This window comes from Scyliorhinus canicula, chromosome 1 (assembly GCF_902713615.1).
Source record: "Scyliorhinus canicula chromosome 1, sScyCan1.1, whole genome shotgun sequence".
NCBI lineage: Eukaryota > Metazoa > Chordata > Chondrichthyes > Carcharhiniformes > Scyliorhinidae > Scyliorhinus > Scyliorhinus canicula.
The window spans coordinates 219,907,522-219,930,348 of NC_052146.1; the positions used below are offsets into that span (position 1 = coordinate 219,907,522).

The window sequence follows — 22,827 nt, forward strand, 5'->3', positions numbered from 1 at the left end:
TAGCTGTATAGGATTCTCCTAAAATAATAATAATCTTTATTGTCACAAGTAGGCTTACATTAACACTGCAATGAAGTTACTATGAAAAACCCCGAGTCACCACATTCCGGCGCCTGTTCGGGTACACAGAGGGAGAATTCAGAATGTCCAAATTATGTAACAGCACGTCTTTTGGGACTTGTGGGAGGAAACCGGAGCACCCGGAGGAAACCCACGCAGACACGGGGAAAGTGCAGATCCGCACAGACAGTGACCCAAGCTGGGAATTGAAACTGGAACCCTGGAGCTGTGAAGCAACAGTGCTACCCACTGCTACTGTGCCGCCAATAAATGGAGTTTTGTTTCCCTTCTTTGTTATATTACTGATGAAGGTGGATTTGGTACCTGCTAGCAGCCAAAATCCAAACTAAACTCCACCGACGCAAGATGCTGTTCCTCTCATTCAAATCAGCCATTGTCACTCTTGTACTGCAACCATTTTATTATTCTATCGACATTGACAGCGCCTTATTCACTGAGATCAAAATGAGATTTCTTCCTTTGCAACTGTAGTTTTCGAGGGAATGCATCATTTAAAATCCTTTTATCATTGTAGGTTGCTGTTGAGGATCGGATCAAACAGTTACAAGAAGCATACCGGGATTTTGGTCCTTCATCACAACACTTCCTCTCCAGTAAGTTGGACTTGCAGAAACTTACTGCTTTCATTTTGTTAATGTTACAGAGTATTTTGCAATTTTATGTGTGCACACAGGTAAGTGTAAATGTGAAAGACACCTGGTCTGCAGTTCAAGTGAAACATTATTATTTGTGTTACTAGATTATCAGTAAATTGACGATTCTATGATCTCAGCAAAACACACAGATTTTTTAAAAATTGTTTACATCCAGATTTAAAAATGCTTCGGCTGTTAATTGTGGCCTATGCATCTGTCTGGCTTGCTTTTGTTCTGATCCTGTACTTTCATTTCTGTAGCCTCCGTCCAATTGCCTTGGCAAAGAGCTGTATCACACAACAATAAAGTGCCATATTACATCAAGTAAGTTTTCTTACTTATATTCATACTGAGAAATCGCAATACTTGTACTTCCCCATGGAATGAAGTTTTAAACTGCTAGAAAATTCAAACAGCTGTTCTCAAGGGGTCCAAGTGACACAACCAAGAACGTGCATTTATTGGGTTCCTGAGCTTTTGGATAACGAGGTGCCAGAAATCTGTGGCGATCTGAGAGTTTGGTAATGGGAGGAGGAACCACAGGTAAAAAGAAATACTTTTCAAAATTCTAAATGCAACTTGAGTTTTCTTTTTAGAGATGAACCACTTTCTTAAGTTCTGGCTTGTAGTTCTAACATCATTGATAGATTTAGAAAATTGTTGTTTTCAATATAGTGCAGGTTAAACAGACCTCTCCCGAGAAATAATGAAACATGTGTCAACGGCTACATTATATCTGGGCTTTGGTATCAAAGGGTGTGCTAAACTTAATGACAGATGAAAAAACAGAAAAAGCAACTACAGACGTCTGCCCAATTGACCAAATTGCCTGTCTGGCCAGCGGAAAGGAGCTGACACGATGGAGTTGGGACAAACCAGATTGCTTTGATAGACTGAGGTTAGATGGGCACAGATGTGACATCTGAGGACTGACTGTGTTTGGGTGCAGGGGGGGGGGTAAGAGGCATGATTGATAGCTCAGGCAAAGGGATGACAAATAATATAGGGGAAGGGCAGAGACAGTCGGACAGTATGGGGCGGCAGGCACAGCGGGTTCAATTTTACGACCACTCCCACCAGTGAGATTTTCCAGTCCCACTGAAAGTAATGTTCTCTTGAACAGCTTACCATATTTTCTGGCGCAATCTCACTGCAGAGGGATTGTAAAATTTAGCGTGGCAATCCACCTACCTTGCACATCTTTGGGTTGTGGGGGTGAAACCCACGTAGACACTGGGAGAATGTGCAAACTCCACATGGACCGTGACCAGTGCCGGGATTCAAATCCGGGTCCACAGTGCCGTTGGCAACAGTGCCAGCCACTGGAATTTAACCTCAGTAAATATCTGGAATTAGAAGTCTAATCATGACCATTAAACCATTGTCGATTATCGTAAAAACCCATCTGGTTCATGAATGTCCTTTAGGGAAGGAAATCGGCCATCTCTACCTGGTCTGGCCTACATGTGACTCCAGACCCGCAGCAATGTGGTTAACTTTAAATGCCCTCTGATATGGCCTAGCAAGCCACTCAGTTGTATTCAACCGCTACGAAAACACAAAAAAGGAATGAAACCGGAGGAACATCCCGGCATCGAACCAGGCACTGGAAACGACAAAGGCAAACTCAGCCCTGCTGTTCTGCAAAGTTCTTCTCACTAACATCTGGGGCCTCGTGCCAAAATTGGGAGAGCTGTCTCATAGACTAGTTAGGCAACAGCCTGACATAGTCATACTCACAGAATCATATCTTACAGGCAAAGTCCCAGACACTGCTATCACCATTCCTGGGAATGTCCTGTCTCACCGGCAGGACAGGCCCAGCGAGGTGGTGGTAGAGTGTTATACAGTCGGGAGGTTGCCCTGGGAGTCCTCAACATCGAGTCTGGACCCCATGAAGTCTCATGGCTTCAGGTTAAACATGGGCAATGAAGCCACTTGCTGATTACCACGTACCGGCCACCATCAGCTGATGAATCAGTACTCCTCCATGTTGAACACCACTTGGTGGAAGCACTAAGGGTGGCAAGGGCGCAGAAAATGCTCTAGGTGGGGGACTTCAATGTCCATCACCAGAAATGGCTCAGTAGTACCATCACAGTCCGAGCTGGCCAGATCCTAAAGGATATAGCTGCTAGACTGGGACTGTAGCAGGTGGTGAGGGAACCAGCAAGAGGTAAAAACATAATTGACCTCATCCTCACCAACCTGCCTGCTGCAGATGCATCTGTCCATGACAATATCGGTAGAAGTGACCATCGCACAGTTTTTGTGGAGGCAAAGGCCCGTCTTCACATTGAGGATACTCCATCAGATCATTCTCACAATCCTCAAGAAGAAACGCTCAATGAAACATGAGATACCATAAAGGACACTGACACAAATAACTTTGAGAATGACTCGAATTATTCACACGAAACAGTAATTGAGCGCAACAAGAGCAACAAAAACCACAAGAAGCACAACAGAGACAAGAACAACAACAGCAACAGCAAAAAGAACAACAAAAACTACAAGTACAACAAAAACTACAAGTACAACAACAAAAACAGCAACAACAAGCATAACAAGAACAACAACAAAACCAACAAAAACATAAACAACAAACACAACAAAAACACAAGAACAACAATGGAAACAACAACAATGAAACAACAACTTGGTACAACTATGCATATGAAGGACAATGCAACAGCACATTCCAAAACAATGACGAGTGCAAACATACCATGGCATGCCAACGAATCTCACAAATTCATATTTGCTCCACAACAAAGAAGCAAACCAGCTTTCAAGAAAGATGACATACAGAATCAATACCGAAAACACAGGAAAAAGTCCAGGTCAGACGGCAAAGGTGACATACAGAATCAATACCGCAAGCACAGGAAAAAGTCCAGGTCTGACGACAAAGATGTAACACAGAATCGCTAAAGTCAAAATCCGACAACAAAATGATTCGACCATTCAAACACCATATGATGACTTGTTGGTTACTTAAACACAAGAAGACTGACGACATTCACAAAGAAATGAGAACATTAACATCACCACTTCAACAACAGAAGAAGAAAACAACTGAACCGAATAAATTCATAAAGTTTGGACTCATAAATTTCTTATTAAGATTGGACTCATAAATATTAATTGGCTTTGTATAATCAATTTCATCACAACCTGTACACATCATCACTTATCTACCTGTTTCAAGCAAATGAAAAAAAAACCGAAATGACTAAATGTATTAACATTTGACTGATTAACTCATTGATTTTATGTAATGCATTTGCAAACTATTCCATTGTTCAATTTTCTTTGCAACATACAGAAAATATGTAACACAAGAAAAAAAGGGGGCTGTAGTGATCTCTGCATGTGCATGTATAAGGAGTTAATGTGTAATCAGTGGCACCAGATGATCACTAGGGGGCCGGACCAACAAGGGTAAAGCAACCACATTGGGTCTCTCTCTCTCTTTCAGGTGTACTGTGATCAGGACAGGAGTATCAGATTAGCTCAGATGGTTAGCGTTGTTACGCAGTTACTGTAGTTAGATCTTGTTAACCTTTTCACTAGTATCAATGTTAAAGTAAAGAACTCACGCGATTATTGTTATAGTTACGCAATAAACCTTTTGTTGCTACGTCATCGAGATTCAGAAGACCTCATCAGTAACTAAGGTTTGAGTAACACATATTACACTTTGTAGTATATCAAAACACACAAAGAAGTGCAATAAAAGATAATACAGGGCGGAATAAAAGAGGTGTTTCTTTGCAAATGGGTTTTCTTTACAACCTTTCCTCTACTTACAAGAAATACAATTTAGAGACTAAATGAATGGAACCATGATGTTTTTACGAAGGTTCAAAAAGTACCTTGATTTACAAGATATTTGATGTTGCATTGTGTCTGCAGGCTGATTTACATGATATTTCTGAGCAGTGTTTAGACCCACCAAGTTAGTGTAATTAGCTAGTGTAAAAAGATTAACCTTAATAGGATCCAATGTAGAGTACATCCAAATGAAAAATTTAAAGTGTTTCCTAATCGAAGTGTCATCATTAAATTGATCTAAACTCTTAAAAGAGGAGCCTCAGTTTAATTTCTCATCTGAAAGATGGCACCTCCCATAATCCAACACTTTCTCAGTACTGCATTGAAATGACAGCCTAGATAATGGGCGGGATTCTCCGTTCCTGCGGCTAAGTGCCGGCTCAAATGGATAATCTGCGGGAGGTTCACATTTTAAAAATCGCCACGACCCCCTCACCGATTCTGGTACCGGTGAGGGGCAAGCACTGGGGCAGTGTGAAACGCCCGTGGATCGCATCGAGAACGCCCGGGTACTGGGCCGCCCATGCGCATGGCTGACAACCTGCACCAGTCGGTCGTACAACATGGCACCCGTGTGTGTAACCTGACCCGCCAACCGAGACCCCACACCTACTCCCACCAGAACCCCCCAGCCCTGTCAGATACCACCCCCGCCAGAGGCACGGATCCCGGTTCGAGTGTTCGCGCTGGACATGGTCCTCAGCAGGCACACCGGCACAAACCATACGTGCCCAGTGCACCGGGAAACTGGTTTGAGTTTGAGTTTCATCCAATGGCAACAAATCACATGGGCATGTTCACTCTGTAAATAAATGCAAGGCTGAATTCTGGATTATAACAATGATGAACCTTTATAAACTCTGATTGGCCTTCACTGGATATTGTGTCCAATCCTCTACTTTAGGAAGAATGTGAAGTTTTCAAAGAAGGTGCAGGAAAAGATTACAAGCATGCTTCCTGTGATGAGGGCCTTCATATGGATAGATCGGAGAAGCTAGTTCTTGTTAGAGAAGATACGGTTGAGAGGAGATTTAATAGAAGTGTTCAAATGAGGAGGAGTCTCCACATAGTAGATCGAGAGAGAAAATGTTCCAGTTGGCAAAAGGGTCAAGAACCAGAGTACACCAAATTAATGGTTGGGAATAGAACCAATGCCCAAATTGTGCTACCAATGGCTTTGATCTAGAATATGCTGCCTGAGAGTGTGGGAGAGATAGATACAATTGGGACTGGTGAAAAGGAATTGGATAAGCCCATATCAAGGAAGGAAATGCCGGCCTGTGGCGAAAGGGTATGGGAGTGGAATTATCGGTGTCAGAGTCATTGAGTACGGAAGCAGGCCATTCGGCCCAGCATGTTTATGCCGACCATCACATATCAATCTGTTCTAATTCCATTTACCACCACTTGGTCCAAAGCCTACTATGTCTTGGTGATTTAATTGTTCATCCAGATGCTTCTTAAATGTTGCGAGAGTACCTGCCTCCACGACCCTCTCAGGCAGCGTGTTCCATATTCCCACCACCCTCTGGGTTACTGAATGTTTCCTCAGGCCCCCTCTAAACCACTTACCCCTCACCTTAAAACCTATATCATCTAGTCTCAGACATCTCTGCATGGGAAAAAGGTTCTTATGATCTAATCTATCTGTGCCTCTCATAATTTTGTATACCTCTATCATACCCCCTCTCAGCCTCCTCTACGACAGGGAAAACAAACCCAGCCTATCCAGTCTCTCCTCATAGCTGAAATCTTCCATCCCGGGCAACATCCTGGTGAATCTCGTCTGCACCCCCTCCAGTGCAATCACATCCTGGAGTATGGAGACTAGAAATTCACACAATATTCCATCTGTGGCCTAATCAATGTTTCATAAACTTGTATCAAGACCTCCCTGCTCCTATATTCTATGCCCCGCCTAATTAAAGCCAAGCATTCCATATGCCTCCTTCACCATCTTAGCTGGCACCTCATAATATTAATCCTTATTGTCACAAGTAGGCTTACATCAACACTGCAATGAAGTTACAGTGAAAAGCCCCTAGTCCTCTGGTCGCTGCATTCCGGCGCCTGTTCGGCTACACAGAGGGAGAATTAAAAATGTCCAAATCACCTTACAGCATGCCTCTTATGACCTGTGGGAGGAAACCGGAGCACCCGAGAAAACCCACGCAGACACGGAGAATGTGCAGACTCCACACAGACAGTGACCCAAGCCGGGAATTGAACTTGGGACCCCGGAGCTGTGAGGCAACAGTGCTACCCACTGTGCTACCGTTCTGGGATCCAGGGACTTGTACACCAATGTCACTGTGTTCCTCAAAACTCCCTCAGGGACTCCCATTCATTTTGTATTTCCGACCCTTATTAGTCCTCCCAAAATGCATCAACTCATACTTAGCAGGATTAAATTCCATCTGCTATTGTTTTGCCAAATTTACCAGCTGATCAATGTCCATCTGTAGCCTAAGACTATCCTCCTCACAACACCACTAATTTTTGTGTAATCTGCAAATTTACAAATTATACCTTCTGCATTCACATCCAAGCCATTAATGTATATAATGAACAGCAAGGGTCTCAGCACCAATCCTCGTGGTGCGCTGCTTCCAATCACAAAAGCAACTCTCCACCATCATACTTTGCCTCCTATTAACAAGCCAATTTTGGATCCAATTTGCCAACTTGCCTTGGATCCCATGGGCTCTAACCTTTTTGGACCAGCCTTCCAAGTGGAATCTTGTCACAGGCCTTACTGAAGTACATGTAAACCACATCAACTGCACTATCCTCATCAATATATTTAGTTACCTTTTTAAAAAAAAACGCAATTAAATTACTTAGACAGGATCTTCCACCAACAAATTTATGCTGACTATTCCTGCCTTTCCCAGTGTTGATTAATAATTTCCTCATTTTTTTCCAATAATTTCCCTCCTACTCACATTAGACCAACTGGCCTGTAATTACTTTGCTTATCCCTGCTCCCCTTCTTGAATAACGATACCACATTAGCTATCCTCCAGTCATCTGACACTTCACCTATGGTCAGCGAAGATTTAAATATCTCCGTCGCGGCCTCAGCAATCTCCTCCCTTGCCTTCTATAGCAGCCTGAGATACTTCTCTTCGGGCCCTGGGGATTTATAATAATCTTTATCAGTGTCACAAGTAGGCTTACATTAACACTACAATGAAGTTACTGTGAAAACACCGGGTCCCTGCTGCTGTGAAGCAACAGTGCTAACCACTGTGCTACCCTGATGCACCTTTACGCCTGCTAAAACATCTAATACCTCGTCCTTATTAATCTTAACGTGCTCTAGAACTTCACCGTCCCAACTGACATTTCCAGCTACCATGCCTTTCTCCTCAGCGAATACAGATGAAAAATATTAATTTAAGATCTCACCCACGTCCTCTGGCTCTATGCACAGATTGCCCCTTTGGTCTCTAATGGACTCCATTCTTTCCCTGGTCATCCTCTTGCTCTTAATATACTTATATAGTGCCTTGCGGTTTTCCTAAAGCCAATCTGCCAATGATATTTCATGGCCACTCTGTTCTCCTAATTTCCTTTTTAAGCACCCCTACATTCTCTGTACTCCTGAAGGGCCTCCCCTATTTTTAGTGCTCCATACCTAACATATTCTTCCTTTTTTTCCTTTATCAAACCCTTGATATACCTTGACATCCAGGATTCCCTAGACTTGCCACCCTTGCTCTTCACTTTTAGAGGAAGATGTTGGTCTTATTTCACCTTTGAAAGACTCCCACTTTCCAATGTAGATTTGCCTGCAAATAGCTGCTCCCAGTCTACGTTTACCAGATCCTGTGACATCAATATCAATGAAATTGAAATAGTCCTTCCCCCAGTTCAGACACTTGATTTCTGGAACTATCCGTATCCCTTTCCATAACGACTTTAAAACTTATGGGGCTGGATTCTCCATTTTTTGGAGGATCAGTGGCGTTTTACGTCAAAAAAATCGGCGGCGCCCCAGCACCGATCCTCCAACCGGTGAGAGGCTAGCAGCCACGCCACGTAAAACACCCAGTCTCCAGGACAAAAACAGTCCCTTCTGCAATTCCGGAGAATTGCCGGGTCCGTGGCCGTGCCTGCGCATGGCGACAACCTGCAGCGGTTGCGCCATACAACATGGCGCCGGCCGTGAGCAGACCCGGCCTGCCAGATAGTGCCCCCATGAACACCCCATCGCCACCCCCACCAGTCGCCCAGATCTTGCCGAAGGCCCCCACACCCCGGCCAGCAGCATGGCTCCCGTGGAACGTGTGGTTTCGGCGCTCGGGAACTTGGCACGTCGGGGAAGGGCTTTAAAGTAACGTCCTGAGGCCGTCCCAATGGCGTGTGGTGCGCTCCTCGATGGTGCCGTTTTGGAGGGGGCGGAGCATACGAAGACGGGTACCACACCTCCATCGTAATAAGGGATTTTCAGCCCGATCGGCGATTATGAAATCAGCATCGGGGAACAGAGAAACCCACCCATGGTCACTATCTCCCAAATGCTCGCCCATGGATACTTCATTTCCTAGGATTATGTCCAACACTGCTCCACCCCTTGTAGGACTACCTACAGACTGGCACAAAAAGCTCTCCTAGACATACTTTTAAAAAATCCAGCCTGTCTAATCCTTTCACACTAAGGCAATTCCAGTTAATCTTGGCGAAGTTGAAATCTCCTACTACTATAACCCTATTCCCCTCCCACCTCTGATTTGCCTACATATCTGTTCTTTTATCTTCCTTGACTGTTGGGAGGCCTGCCGTATAATCCCAGCAAAGTGATCGCCTCTTTTTATATCTAAGCTCCACCCATGTGGCTTCACTTGGAAGAGTCTTGTGTATTTGCTCTTGCAGAGGTTAGGCATGGAATTGTGGGTCAAACGACCACTTTCTGTGCTGTTACCATGATTTGATTCTATGATTGTTTGGAATTTCAAAGCAAATATTTACGCTAGTTTGAACAGGAACAGTATATAAACTGGAGTAAGGAATTCAGTTAGGTCAGCAATAGGCGGGTGCTCAGGAGAGATTAGGGCGGCACAGTAGCACAGTGGTTAGCACAATTGCTTCACAGCTCCAGGGTCCCAGTTCGATTCCCGACTTGGGTCACTGTCTGTGCGGAGTCTGCTCGTTCTCCCAGTGTCTGCGTGGGTTTCCTCCGGGTGCTCTGGTTTCCTCCCACAGCCCAAAGATGCACAGGTTAGATGGAGACCATGATAAATTGCCCTTAGTGTCCAAAAAAGGTTAAGTGGGGTTACGGGGATAGGGTGGAGGTGTGGGGACAGGGTGGAAGTATGGGCTTAGGTGGGGTGTTCTTTCTAAGGGCCGGTGCAGACTCGGTGGTCTGAATGGCCTCCTTCTGCATTGTAAATTCTATGATCTGTGAGATGTTTTTCCATGTGGGGTAAGTCAGAGACAATTGCTGAGGAAAGAAATGTGGCTGTGAAGGCAAGTTTTAGTGAACATTTAGTCAGTCTCTGTCTTGCACGTTCCAGCATTCACATCATTTTGGGCTAGAGAATTTGAGAATTCTACGACGAGAGGGAAAATGCTGGAAAATCTCAGCAAGTCTGGCAGCATCTGTAGGGAGAGAAAAGAGCTAACGTTTCGAGTCCGATTACTCTTTGTCAAATGAGAATTCTACTACCTTTTGTGGGGGGAAAATGTGTCCTGATTTCATTGCTGAGTGGCTAATATATAAGAAACGTTTACCATGATGTTTAGTTTAATGTTAATTTCTGTGCATTCTCTATTCAGCCACCAAACTCAGAGTACCTGTTGGGACCATCCGAAAATGGTCGAGCTTTTTCACTCATTGGGTAAGTAGACTGGCAACAGGACTCTTAGGAATCTATATCATTATTAGATTATTGCAATAGAGTAGCAAAAGCAAATTTTGATTTTTTTTTTTTTGCAAGTATGTCTGAGTTAAGATTTATTTAGATGCATGCATGTAGGCAAAAAAGCAATATCTGAAGTAATGTATCAGCATCATTTATGGGTTATAGTGACGCAAAAGCAAGATAGAAAGACATGTAATTATATTGTTCTTTTCACGGCCACTGAAAATATCAGTTCACTTTACAGTCAGTGAAGTAATGTGTAGTTGTTGTTGAAGTGTGGGGAATTTGGCAACCAGTATGTGCACAGCAATCTTCCACAGGCAGCAATGTGATAATGACCTGATAATTTGTTCTTGTTATTTTGATTGAGGGATAAATATTGGCCAGGTCACTGGGGATAATTCCCTTGCTCTTTGAAATAGTTTCTTGGGATCTGTTATTACATACACCCAAGCAGGCAAATGATGCCTTTGTTTAATATCTCACCTGTGTTCTTAGGATTGCGTTAGAGTGTTGACTTTGATTGTTTTATTCAAGTCTTGGATTTGGACTTGAGCCTGAAATCTTGCAACTCAAATGATCAATAATGAATTTTTAATGAATTTTTAAAATGCAGGTCATAATGAGTGACGTACTTTTAATCTCCTACATTGCTTAAATTATGGTGGGAACACTTCCTCTGTATAATTTAGCTTGTTATCTCAGCAATTTGAAAATATTTAGCCACGTTACCTATAGGTAAGTTTTGGTGCTTACACTGAACACAGATCCGAAAATCAGGGCCATGTTGTCTTACACACTCTGACCTGGTCTCTCTTTGAGTGGCATAGTTTTTATTTTGGTTGACAGTTTTTAGAACCTGAGCTCCTTTCATGAATAAGCCTATTTAAAATAGAGGTCTCCTTTTGCACATTTGTAAGAGCCAGTTTATCTCTTCAATAACCAAAGTGTGTCAGGTGAGTGCTGGCAGCCACTTTTCAGCATGACCAAAATGTCAATACTCAATAAAGATCAAAGCAGTTAAACATTGAAGTTTGTCAAAAAAGTAATGTAAACTGCATAGGAATGGAGGACTAGGACAACTTGAAACAATTTATTTTTATGGAGTCACATACAGCATAAAAGGAGGCCATTTAGCTAATTGCGTTTAATTTGGCACTCTGGAGTTGAATTTAATTTGATTTATTGTCATGTGTACCAAGGTACAGTGAAAATTATTTTGCATACAGTCTAGAGAGATCATTCCATTCATGAAAAAACATAGGAAATGTATAAAACGCACTGTAAATACATAGGCACAAGCATTGGGTGAGCATTGGGATTGTACTATTCAGTAGAGAAGATGTGTGAAGATTAGTTCAGTCCATAAGAAGGTCATTCAGGAGACTGGTAACAGCGGGGAAGAAGCTGTTTTTGAACCTGTTAATGTGTGTTCTCAGACTTCTGTATCTTCTGCCCGAAGGAAGTAGTTTGAAGAGAGAATAACCCGGAGAGAACAGCCCAGTCAGTGGGATTCCCTACTCTATCCCCAGAGGTTTGTTAATTTATAGCAGGCTTGTCCAAGAGCCGGCCGGATGTGGCCTGGAAGATGTTTTTAAGTAGCCCGCCACATCCTGTAAGTGTAGTTAACAGTTCAACTTCAAAACTTCCCAGAAAGAATTTCAAAAGTGCTCAGTGCCTGCCCAGCCAATCACAAGCTGGGTTCTGCGAGCATTGGCTGCTAATCAGCAACCAATGTAACATGAAATCAGCCTGTGATTGGATGAGTGAAATGCCACAGTAAGTTTTGAATACCTTTGTTTCTGGCGGGGGACCATTCGGGTGTAGGTGGCGACCTCAGAAAGAAGCCAGGGACCTGACCATGGGCGATCTTATTTGTTTTCACTGGCAGGCTAGTACCAGGCTACAGTAAAAAAACAACTACTGGGGGTAAGTATGAGGATGGGACAAATGAAACAGTCTGCTGGAGAGAGAGGGAGTGCATGTCTCTCACACTGTCTACTTGACTCTCTCCCTCTCCCCTACTTAGCTGCTGGAAACAGGGTTAGTTTCCACACAATATGCAGTTGATACTCGGCTCTATCTCACGTCCAGCTCCTTAGACTTATCGCCATCTCCGATTTATCATACTGATTCTGGCAGAAATTTGCTCCAGCTAAATAATGGGAAAGCTGACGCTTATTGTCTTCGGTCCCATCACAAAGTCTGTTTCTTTGCCACAAAATCCATTCCTCTACCTGACTACTGTCTGAAGCCATCCCCAACTGTTCACGGTCTTGGTGTTGTGTTCAACGCTGGGATGGGCTTTCGATCACGTATGTATCAGCAAGATTACCTCCTTTCACCTTTGGAAAGTCAACTGATATTAAACTTGCCTCAGCATATCATCTCATTCATACATTTGTTAGCTCTTGACTTGACTATTCCAGGGTTCTTCTGGCCTTACTCCTATCTTCTACCCTACTTATATAAAGAATCCTTGGATTTTGGAGAAGCATTGGAAGACTGCCAGTGTGACACCTCTAATCAAAATGTGGGAGGCAAAAAGCAGGACCGATTAGCCTAACATCTATTGTTGGAAAAAATATTGGAAGTAATTACTCAAGAGTTAATAGCCACTGCATCTCTATTGACCTATTCCTTAACCTAATTTGCTAATTCACTGTTACCAGCTCTGCTTTTTGCCCTCATAGGTTCCCTTATTTACAGTCTCTGACCCATTCTTTCATCAAACTTAATGTAAAATTCAATCATATTATGGTTCCTGCTATCTAGGAGAGCCTTCAGTATAGATCATTAATTGCTACCATATCATTGTACAATACCAGAACATGCTGTCCTAAGAAACTATTCTGAAAACATTCAATGAACTCCTCATCTATGCCACAAAGAACAAAGAAAAGTACAGCCCTTCTGCCCTCCAGGCCTACGCCAACCATGCTGCCCGTCTAACCTAAAATCTTCTACACTTCCGGGATCTACCTCCCTCTATTCCCATCCTATTCATGTATTTGTCAGGATGTCCCTTAAGCGTCACTATTGTACCTGCTTCCACCACCACCTCTGGCATGGAGTTCCAGGCACCCGCTACCCTCTGTGTAAGAAAACTTCCCTCGCACAACTCCTCTAAATTTTGCCCTTCACACCTTAAATCTATGTCCCCTAGTAATTGACTCTTAACACCTGAAAAAATAGCTTCTGACTATCCACTCTGTCCATACCTTTCATAATTTTGTAGACTTCTATCAGGTTGCACCTCAACCTCCATCATTCCAGTGAGAACAAACCGGGTTTATCCAACCTCTCGTCATAGCTAAATACCCTTCATACCGCAACATCTTGGGAAACCTCTTGTGTACCCTCTCCAAAGCCTCCACGTCCTTCTGGTGGTGTGGCGGCCAGAATTGAACACTATACTCCAAGTGTGGCCTAACTTAGGTTCTAGACAACTGCAGCATGACTTGCCAATTTTTATGTTCAATGCCACGTGAAGGCAAGGATATCATATGTTTTCTTGACTACCTTCTCCACCTGTGTTGCCACTTTCAATGACCTGTGGATCTGTACACCCAGATCCCTCTGCCTGTCAATACTCTTAAGAATTCTGCCATTTACTGTATATTTCTCACCTGTATTACACCTTCCACAATGCATTACCTCACATTTATCCGGATTAAACTCCATCTGCCATCTCTCCACCCAAGTCTCCAACTGATCTATATCCTGCTGTAACCTCTGATAGTCCTCATCACTATCTGCAATTTCACCAACCTTTGTGTCGTCCGCAAACTTACTAATCAGACCAGTTACATTTTCCTCCAAATCGTTTATATATACTACGAACAGCAAAAGTCCCAGCACTGATGCCTGCGAACGGCACTAGCCACAACCCTCCATTCAAAAAAGCACCCTTCCACTGCTACCCCTGTCTTCTATGATCGAGCCAGTTATGTATCCATCTTGCCACCTCATCTCTGATCCCATGTGACTTCACCGTCAGTACCAGTCTGCCATGAGGGATCTTAAAAAGGCCTTACTGAAGTCCAATTTGACAACATCCACTGCCCTACCTGCATCAATCACCTTTGATACTTCCTCGAAAAGTTTGATCAAGTGAGTGAGTCCCGATCTCCCCTTCACAAAACCATGCTGCCTCTCGCTAATACATCCACTGGTTCACAAATGGGAGTAAATTCTGTCTCCAAGGATCCTCTCCAATAGTTTTCCTACCACTGCGTAAGGTTCTCCGCCTGTAATTTCCTGGATTATCCTTGCTACCCTTCATTTTTTTTCTTTTTTTTATAAATTTAGTGTACACAATTCATTTTTTCCAATTAAGGGGCAATTTAGCATGACCAATCCACCTAGCCTGTGCATCTTTGGGTTGTGGGGGCGAAACCCACGCAAACATGGGGAGAATGTGCAAACTCCCCACGGACAGTGACCCAGAGCCAGGATCGAACTTGGGAACTCGGTGCCGTGAGGCTGCAGGGCTAACCCACTGCGCCACCATGCTGCCCTCTTGCTACCCTTCTTAAACAAACAAACAACATTAGCTATTCTCCAGTCCATTGGTACCTCACCTGTAGCCAGTGAAGAAACAAAGATTCCTGTCACGGCCCAGCAATTTACTCCTTTGCCTCCCTCAGTATTCTGGGGTAAATCCCATCAAGCCCTGGGAACTTATCTACCTTAATGTTTTTCATGATGCCCAACACCACCTCCTTTTTGATCTCAGTGTAACCCAGACTATCTACACACCCTTCCCCAGACTCATCAGTCACCAAGTCCTTCTGTTTGGTGAATACTGATGCAAAGTACTCATTTAGTAGCTCGCCTATTTCTTCTGGCTCCACGCATACATTCCCTCCCCTGACCTTGAGTGGGCCAACCCTTTCCCTGGCTACCCTCTTGCTCTTTGTATAGTATAAAAAGCCTTGGGACGTTCCTTAATTCTGTTTGCCAATGACTTTTGTGACCCCTTATAGCCCTCCTGACTCCTTTTTTACGTTCCATCCTACTTTCCTTGTATTCCTCATGGGCTTTGGCTGGTCCGAGCCTTCTAGCCCTTTCAGATGCTTCCTTTTTCTTTTGGACTAGACTCACAATATCCTTGTTATCCAAGGTTCCCGAAACATGCCATGTTTATCCTTCTTCCTCACAGGAACATGCCGGTTTCCAAACAACTGACATTTAAAAGCCTCCCACATGTCAGATGTTGATTTACCTTCAAGCATCTGCCCCAAATCTAGGCTCTTCAGTTCTTGCCTAATACTGTTATAAATAGCCTTCCCCCTTTTAGAAACTTATTGAATTATGGTCACTGTTCCTGAAATGCTCCCCTACTGAAACTTTGACCATCTGACCGAGCTCATTCCCCAATACCAGTCCAGTATAGCCCCTTCTCTAGTTGGACTATTTAATATTATTTCAAGAATCTCTCCTAGATACTCCTTACAATCTCTGCCCCATCCAAGCCCCTAGCACTAAGTGAGTCCCAAGCAATATAGGGGAAGTTAAAATCATCTACCACAACAACCCTGTTGCTTTTACACCTTTCCATAATCTGCCCACATATCTGCTCCTCTATCTCGCGCTGGCTGTTGGGATGCCTGTAGTAAACCCCCAACATCGTGACTGCACCCTTCCTATTCCTGAGCTCTACCCTTATTGCCTCGCTGCATGAGCTCTCTGAGGTGTCCTCCCACAGTACAGCTGTGATATTCCCCTTAACCAGTGGTGCAACGATCCCACCACTTTTACATCCCCCTCTATCACACCTGAAACATCTAATTTGGAACATTTAGCTACCAATCTTGTCCTTCCCTGAACCAAGTCTCTAATGGCAACAACATCAGAGTCCCAAGTACTAATCCAAGCTCTAGGTTCATCTGCCTTACCTGTTAGAATTCTCGCTTTGAAACAAATGCACTTCAGACCATCAATCCCGCTGTGTTCAGCAACATATCCCTGTCTGCTCTTCCTCTGAGTCTTACTATTCTCTAGTTCCTCCTCCGTTATTTCACCCTCTGACCTATCGCTCTGGTTCCGACCCCGACCCCCCCCCCCCCCCCCCCCCCCCCCCAAACAGTAGTTTAAGCCTCCCGTGTGACACTAGCAAATCTCGCAGCCAGGATATTTATGCCCCTCTAGTTTAGATGCAACCCGTCCTTGTACAGATTCTACCTGCCCCAGAAGAAATCCCAATGGTCCATATATCTGAAACCCTCCCTCCTGCACCAGCTGCGTAGCTACATGTTTAACTGTACTATCTTCCTATTTCTTTTTTTTTTATAAATTTAGAATATCCAATTAATTTTTTCCAATTAAGGGGCAATTTAACGTGGCCAGTCCACCTAACCTGCACATCTTTTGGGTTGGGGGGTGAAACCCACGCAGACACGGGGAGAATGTGCAAACTCCTCACAGACAGTGATCCAGGACCGGGATTCGAACCCAGGTCCTCAGCGCCGTAGGCAGCAATGCTAACCACTGTGCCACCGTGCCGCCCATCTTCCTATTTCTAGCCTCACTGGCACATGGCACAGGGTGCAATCCCAAGATTGCAACCCTAGAGGTCCTGTTTTTAAACTTTCTTTCTAATTCCCTGAACTCCTGCTGCGGGACCTCCTCACTCTGACTGCCTACAACATTAGTACCAATATGTACCACAACCTCTAGCTGTTTACCCTCCCCCTTCAGAATGCCCCCTGCCCATTCAGAGACATCCTGGACCCTGGCACCGGGAGGCAACATACCATCCTGGAATCTCTTTCACGTCCACGGAAGCGCCTATCTGTGCCTCTGACTATGGAGTCCCCTATAACTATTGCTTTTCTGCGCTTTGTCCCTCCCTGCTGAACAACAGAGCCAACCATGGTGCCACTGCTCTGGCTTCCGCTGCTGTTTTCCCCTGATGGCCTCCCTCCCCCCCCATTCCAAAATTATCCAAAATGGTATACTTGTTCGAGAGGGGGACAGTCACAGGGAATTCCTGCATTGACTGCCTGCCCCTTCTAGCCATCACTCATCTATCTGCCTGCATCTTGGTTGTGACCACTTCTCTGAAACTCCTGTCTATGATGTTTTGCGCCACCTGCATGCTCCTAAATGCATCCATGCTGCTGCAACCGATCCATGCAGTCTGTGAGGAGTTGCAATTGGGTGCACTTCCTGCAGATGTAGTTGTTCGGAATGTTGCAAGCTTAACCTTTGCCTATCTGACTTTTCCAGTCGATATGTAAATTAAAATCTCCCATGATTATCACTGTGCCTTTCTGACAAACTCCAATTATGTCTTCCTTTGTGCTCCACCATACCATATGTTTACTTTAGGGAGCCTGCACACGACTCCCACAAGAGGCATCTTGCTTTTACCGTATCCCATCCACACCCTTGTTTCCTGAACTTGGGTCATCCCCCTTTATTGTGCTCAGACCATCATTATCTAACTTTTGCTCACTTTTTGCTCTTCCTAAATATCGTGTACCCTTCAATATTCAGGTCCCAGTCAATGTCCTCCTACTGAAATGGCTATCAAGTCGCACTTATGGGTACGATTCTAATCCCATGGAAAATAGGATGAGAATATTTGGGTGATTGTTTTTGACTGGCACAGACAGGATGGGCCGAAGTGCCTTTTCTATGACTCGTAATTTCATGTGGCTCGCTACCACCTCAGGGGAATAAAGAATGAGCAACAAATGCTGTCTCTGCCAGTGACACTCATGAAAGAATATAAAAAGGATGAGAGTTGAACTAAAGTTTTCATTTCCAGAAACAGAGGGCGCAAATTTAGGTAATTGGCAAAAGAACTAAAAGCAGTGAGTGGCTAGGATCTGGAATGTCTGAAATTTGGTTGAGTCGTATTTAATCATGGCTTTCAAAAGGAAATTGAATAAGCAACTGAAGGGAATAAATTTGCAGGACTACTGGAATGGGATGTGCTATGGGACTATATCCATTGCTCTTTAAGAGCCAGCATGAACTCAATGGGCTGAATAGCTTCCTACTGTGCTGTAACTATTCTGTGATTCGACCATCTAATTATTGGCTGAGGTAGTTGCACTTGTCTTCAAACATTATTCTATTTGCCTTAATGCAGGTGATTTAAACAATGTACGTTTTTCTGCCTACCGGACAGCTATGAAGATCCGCCGGCTACAGAAAGCTCTCTGTTGTGAGTAACTACATATTCAGTAATCTGTAATCTCATGATTTACTTTATTGTGGAATTTCTTGCATGTCAGGTGTAATTATTTGCAATGGACCACATTCTGCAGAGTCATTAGTTAGAATTGTCCCTGCACCCTTCAGCTCAAAAGACTTATGTACAAATTGCTGAAAGTGCAAGCTGATAACAGTGCAACCAAGCCATAAGTGAACAGGAGAACCAACCGGATATCTCTTTAAAGATCAGGAAATAACCACACGAAGGTCTGAAAACGAGGTTGAATTAAAGGAGAAAAAATTTAATGTCAGATCAGGTACAAAAAGCGAGGGAAAGAAAGATTGGATTAAGGAAGACAGAAAGAAAAAGTAAGAATTGAGATTAATTAGCAATTATTAACAATGATCATAACATTAAATGAGTACTTGCAACATGTAATGACAAGACCTACCTTTCTGTGCAGCATTTAATGGGAATATACAGCAAGTGCCTAAAAAAAAATACCCTTTTTCATGAAGCCAACAGTGGAGTGCACAACTTTGGCATTTCACCACGTACCTGCCCCTTGCTTGCAGTTACTGTACCATTTGCACATTGAAAGCAGAAAATGCCAGCCTAATCAGTAGTTTGACAGAAAATTGTGGTGCAATATATGACCATATAGACAATTTGTTGCAACAAAAATTTGTATTTGTATTATACCTTTTTGGTTAGCACTGCCCCAGAATGTGGAATTTGCACATCCTCCCATGTCTGCATGAGTCTCAGCCCCACAACCCAATGATGTGGAGGGTAGGTGGATTGACCATGCTAAACTGCCCCTTAATTGAAAAAAAAAGAATTGGGTACATTAAATTTAAAAGAATATATATCATACCTTTAACAGATTAAACTATCCCAAGGCATTTTGTTGGAACATTATAGAGTAAAATCTGACACTGAATCACATGGGCAGCACGGTAGCATTGTGGATAGCACAATTGCTTCACAGCTCCAGGGTCCCAGGTTCGATTCTGGCTTGGGTCACTGCCTGTGCGGAGTCTGCACATCCTCCCCATGTGTGCGTGGGTTTCCTCCGGGTGCTCCGGTTTCCTCCCACAGTCCAAAGATGTGCAGGTTAGGTGGATTGGCCATGATAAATTGCTCTTAGTGTCCAAAATTGCCCTTAGTGTTGGGTGGGGTTACTGGGTTATGGGGATAGGGTGGAGGTGTAGACCTTGGGTAGGGTGCTGTTTCCAAGAGCCGGTGCAGACTCGATGGGCCGAATGGCCTCCTGCACTGTAAATTCTATGATAAGGAGATGTTAAGGGTGATGCTCAAAACCTTGGTCAAAAAAGTAGATTTTAAGGCATGTCTTAAAGAAGTAAGAGTGGTGGTGATCTTCATTGAGGGAATTCCAGAATTATGGCCTAAGTGTTTGAATACATGGCCACCTGTGGTGGGACAATTCAAATTGGAAAACTTGAGCATCCAGATTTAGTGGAGTGATGACACCTAGGAGGGCCGAAAGGCGATTACAGAGGAATAGAGGAGCATTTGAAGACAAGGATGAGAATTTTAAAATGGAGGTGTTATTTAAGTGGCAACCAATGTAGGCTTGTGTGTTCAGGGATGGTGGTGAATGGGACCTGGTGTGTATTAGGACACAGTCAACAGAGTTTTGGATGATCTAGCATTTAAGATGTGGAGATGCCGGTGTTGGACTGGAGTGAGCAGAGTAAGAAGTCTTACAACACCAGACTAAAGTCAAACAGGTTTGTTTCAAACACGAGCTTTCGGAGCACTGCTCCTTCCTTAGGTGAATGGAGAGGTATGTTCTAGAAACATTTATATAGACAAAGTCAGAGATGCCAGACAATGCTTGGAATGCGAGCATTGCGGGTAATCAAATCATTACAGATCCAGAGATAGGGGGTGATCCCAGGTTAAAGAGGTGTGAATTGTCTCAAGCCAGGACAGTTGGTAGGATTTTGCAAGTCCAGGCCAGATGGTGGGGGTGAATGTAATGTGACATGAATCCAAGATCCCGGTTGAGGCCGCACTCATGCGTGCGGAACTTAGCTATAAGTGTTTGCTCGGCAATTCTGCGTTGTCGCGTGTCCTGAAGATCGCCTTGGAGAACGCTTACCCGGAGATCAAAGGCTGAATGCCCTTGACAGCTGAAGTGTTCCCCGACTGGAAGGGAACATTCCTGCCTGGTGATTGTCGCACGATGCCCATTCATTCGTTGTCGTAGTGGCTGCATGGTCTCGCCAATGTACCACGCTTCAGGACATCCTTTCCTGCAGCGTATGAGGTATACTACATTGGTCGAGTCGCACGAATATGTGCCGCGTACCTGGTGGGTGGTGTTTCCACGTGTAATGGTGGTATCCATGTCGATGATCTGGCATGTCTTGCAGAGATTGCCCTGGCAGGGTTGTGTGGTGTTGTGGTCGCTGTTCTGAAGGCTGGGTAATTTGCTGCAAACAATGCTTTGTTTGAGGTTGCGCGGTAGTTTGAAGGCAAGTAGTGTGGATGACCTTGGCAAGATGTTCATCTTCATTGATGATGTGTTGAAGGCTCCGAAGAAGATGTCGTAGTTTCTCCGCCCCAGGAAAGTACTGGACGAGGAACGGTACTCTTGTCAGTTGTGTCCCGTGTTTGTCTTCTGAGGAGGTTGGTGCGGTTTTTTTGCTGTGACGCGTTGGAACTGTCGATCGATGAGTCGAGCGCCATATCCCGTTTGTACGAGGGCATCTTTCAGCATCTGTAGGTGTCTGTTACGCTCCTCCTCGTCTGAGCAGATCCTGTGTATACGGAGGGCTTGTCCATAGTGAATGGCTTCTTTGATGTGTTTCGGGTGAAAGCTGGAGAAGTGGAGCATCGTGAGGTTATCCATGGGCTTGCGGTAAAGCGTAGTGCTGAGATGACCGTCCTTGATGGAGATGAGTGCGTCCAAGAATGCAACTGAATTTGGAGAATAGTCCATGGTGAGTCTGATGGTGGGATGGAACCTATTGATCTCATCGTGTAGTCGTTTCAGTGATTCTTCGCTGTGGGTCCAAAGGAAACAAAAGTCATCGATGTATCTGGTGTATAACGTCGGTTGAAGATCCTGTGCGGTGAGGAAGTCTTGTTCAAACTTGTGCATGAAGATGTTGGCATATTGAGGTGCGAATTTGGTCCCCATGGCTGTTCCATGCGTCTGGATGAAGAATTTGTTGTCGAAGGTGAAGACGTTGTGATCTAGAATGAAGTGGATGAGTTGCAGAATTGCGTCTGGAGATTGGCAGTTGAGGACTGAGGCTGTTGCAGCAATGCTGTCGTCATTGGGGATGCTGGTGTAGAGTACCGAGACATCCATTGTGACGCGGAATGTTCCTGGTTCAACTGGTCCATGGGTGCTGCGTTTCTGTAGGAAGTCCGTCGTGTCGCGACAGAAGCTGGGTGTACCTTGTACGATGGGTTTCAAGATGCCCTCGATGTGGCCAGAGAGGTTCTCACAAAGGGTCCCATTGCCTGAAACAATAGGTCGGCCTGGTGTGTTGGCCTTGTGTATTTTCGGGAGGCAGTAGAGATCTCCAATGCGGGGATTATGTGGGATGAGAGCACGTAGGGTGCTCTGAAGGTCTGGATCCAAGGTCTTGATCAGTCTGTTGAGTTGGCAGATGTGTTCCTTGGTTGGATCTGCGGGTAACTGTCTGTAGTGTTCCTAGTTGTTGAGTTGTCGGTATACTTCTTTGCAGTAGTCCATTCTGTTCAGTATGACGGTGACCCCTCCTTTGCTGGTTTGATGACGATGTTGCAGTTGGTCTTGAGAGCGTGGATGGCGTTGCGTTGTGCTTGGGTGACGTTCAGTGCTGCCTTGTGAATGCGACTGATGAATCTGGCTTTGACACGACTCCTGTAAAAATCGTAAAAAATTTAATTGGATACTCTAAATTTATATTTTTTAAAAATCCTTGTTTTCCATAAGAATGCATCTTGTTATTTCTGATTGATAATTTACCAGGGAAGTTTTTCAAGGAGTCAGTTGCTCTATGTATCATGATTTTTGTGGCAGAGATCAGAGTGCAGTTGCAACTAAAAGACTTGCACAACTTATTTTCTATAATCTTGAGTCGATTGTATTTTAATGAATTTTGCTGATTTGATCAGCCCTAGCTGATTTACACCCACAGCCATCATATTGTCTAAGATTTGTACAAGCTAGCACAACTGAGCATGGCTGTTTCCAGCAAGTGTGCAGTATTTT

The 22,827-nt window shown here is 44.2% G+C and overlaps 1 protein-coding gene across 1 annotated transcript in view; it reads left to right on the forward strand.

Moving 5' to 3' along the window:
* Positions 1-22,827, forward strand: part of utrn (utrophin) — a 560,528-nt gene that overhangs the window by 453,075 nt on the left and 84,626 nt on the right. Inside the window, 4 exon segments of the mRNA XM_038808060.1 lie at positions 596-674; positions 977-1,040; positions 10,335-10,396; positions 18,525-18,599. Of these exon segments, the coding sequence (XP_038663988.1) occupies positions 596-674; positions 977-1,040; positions 10,335-10,396; positions 18,525-18,599 (280 nt within the window).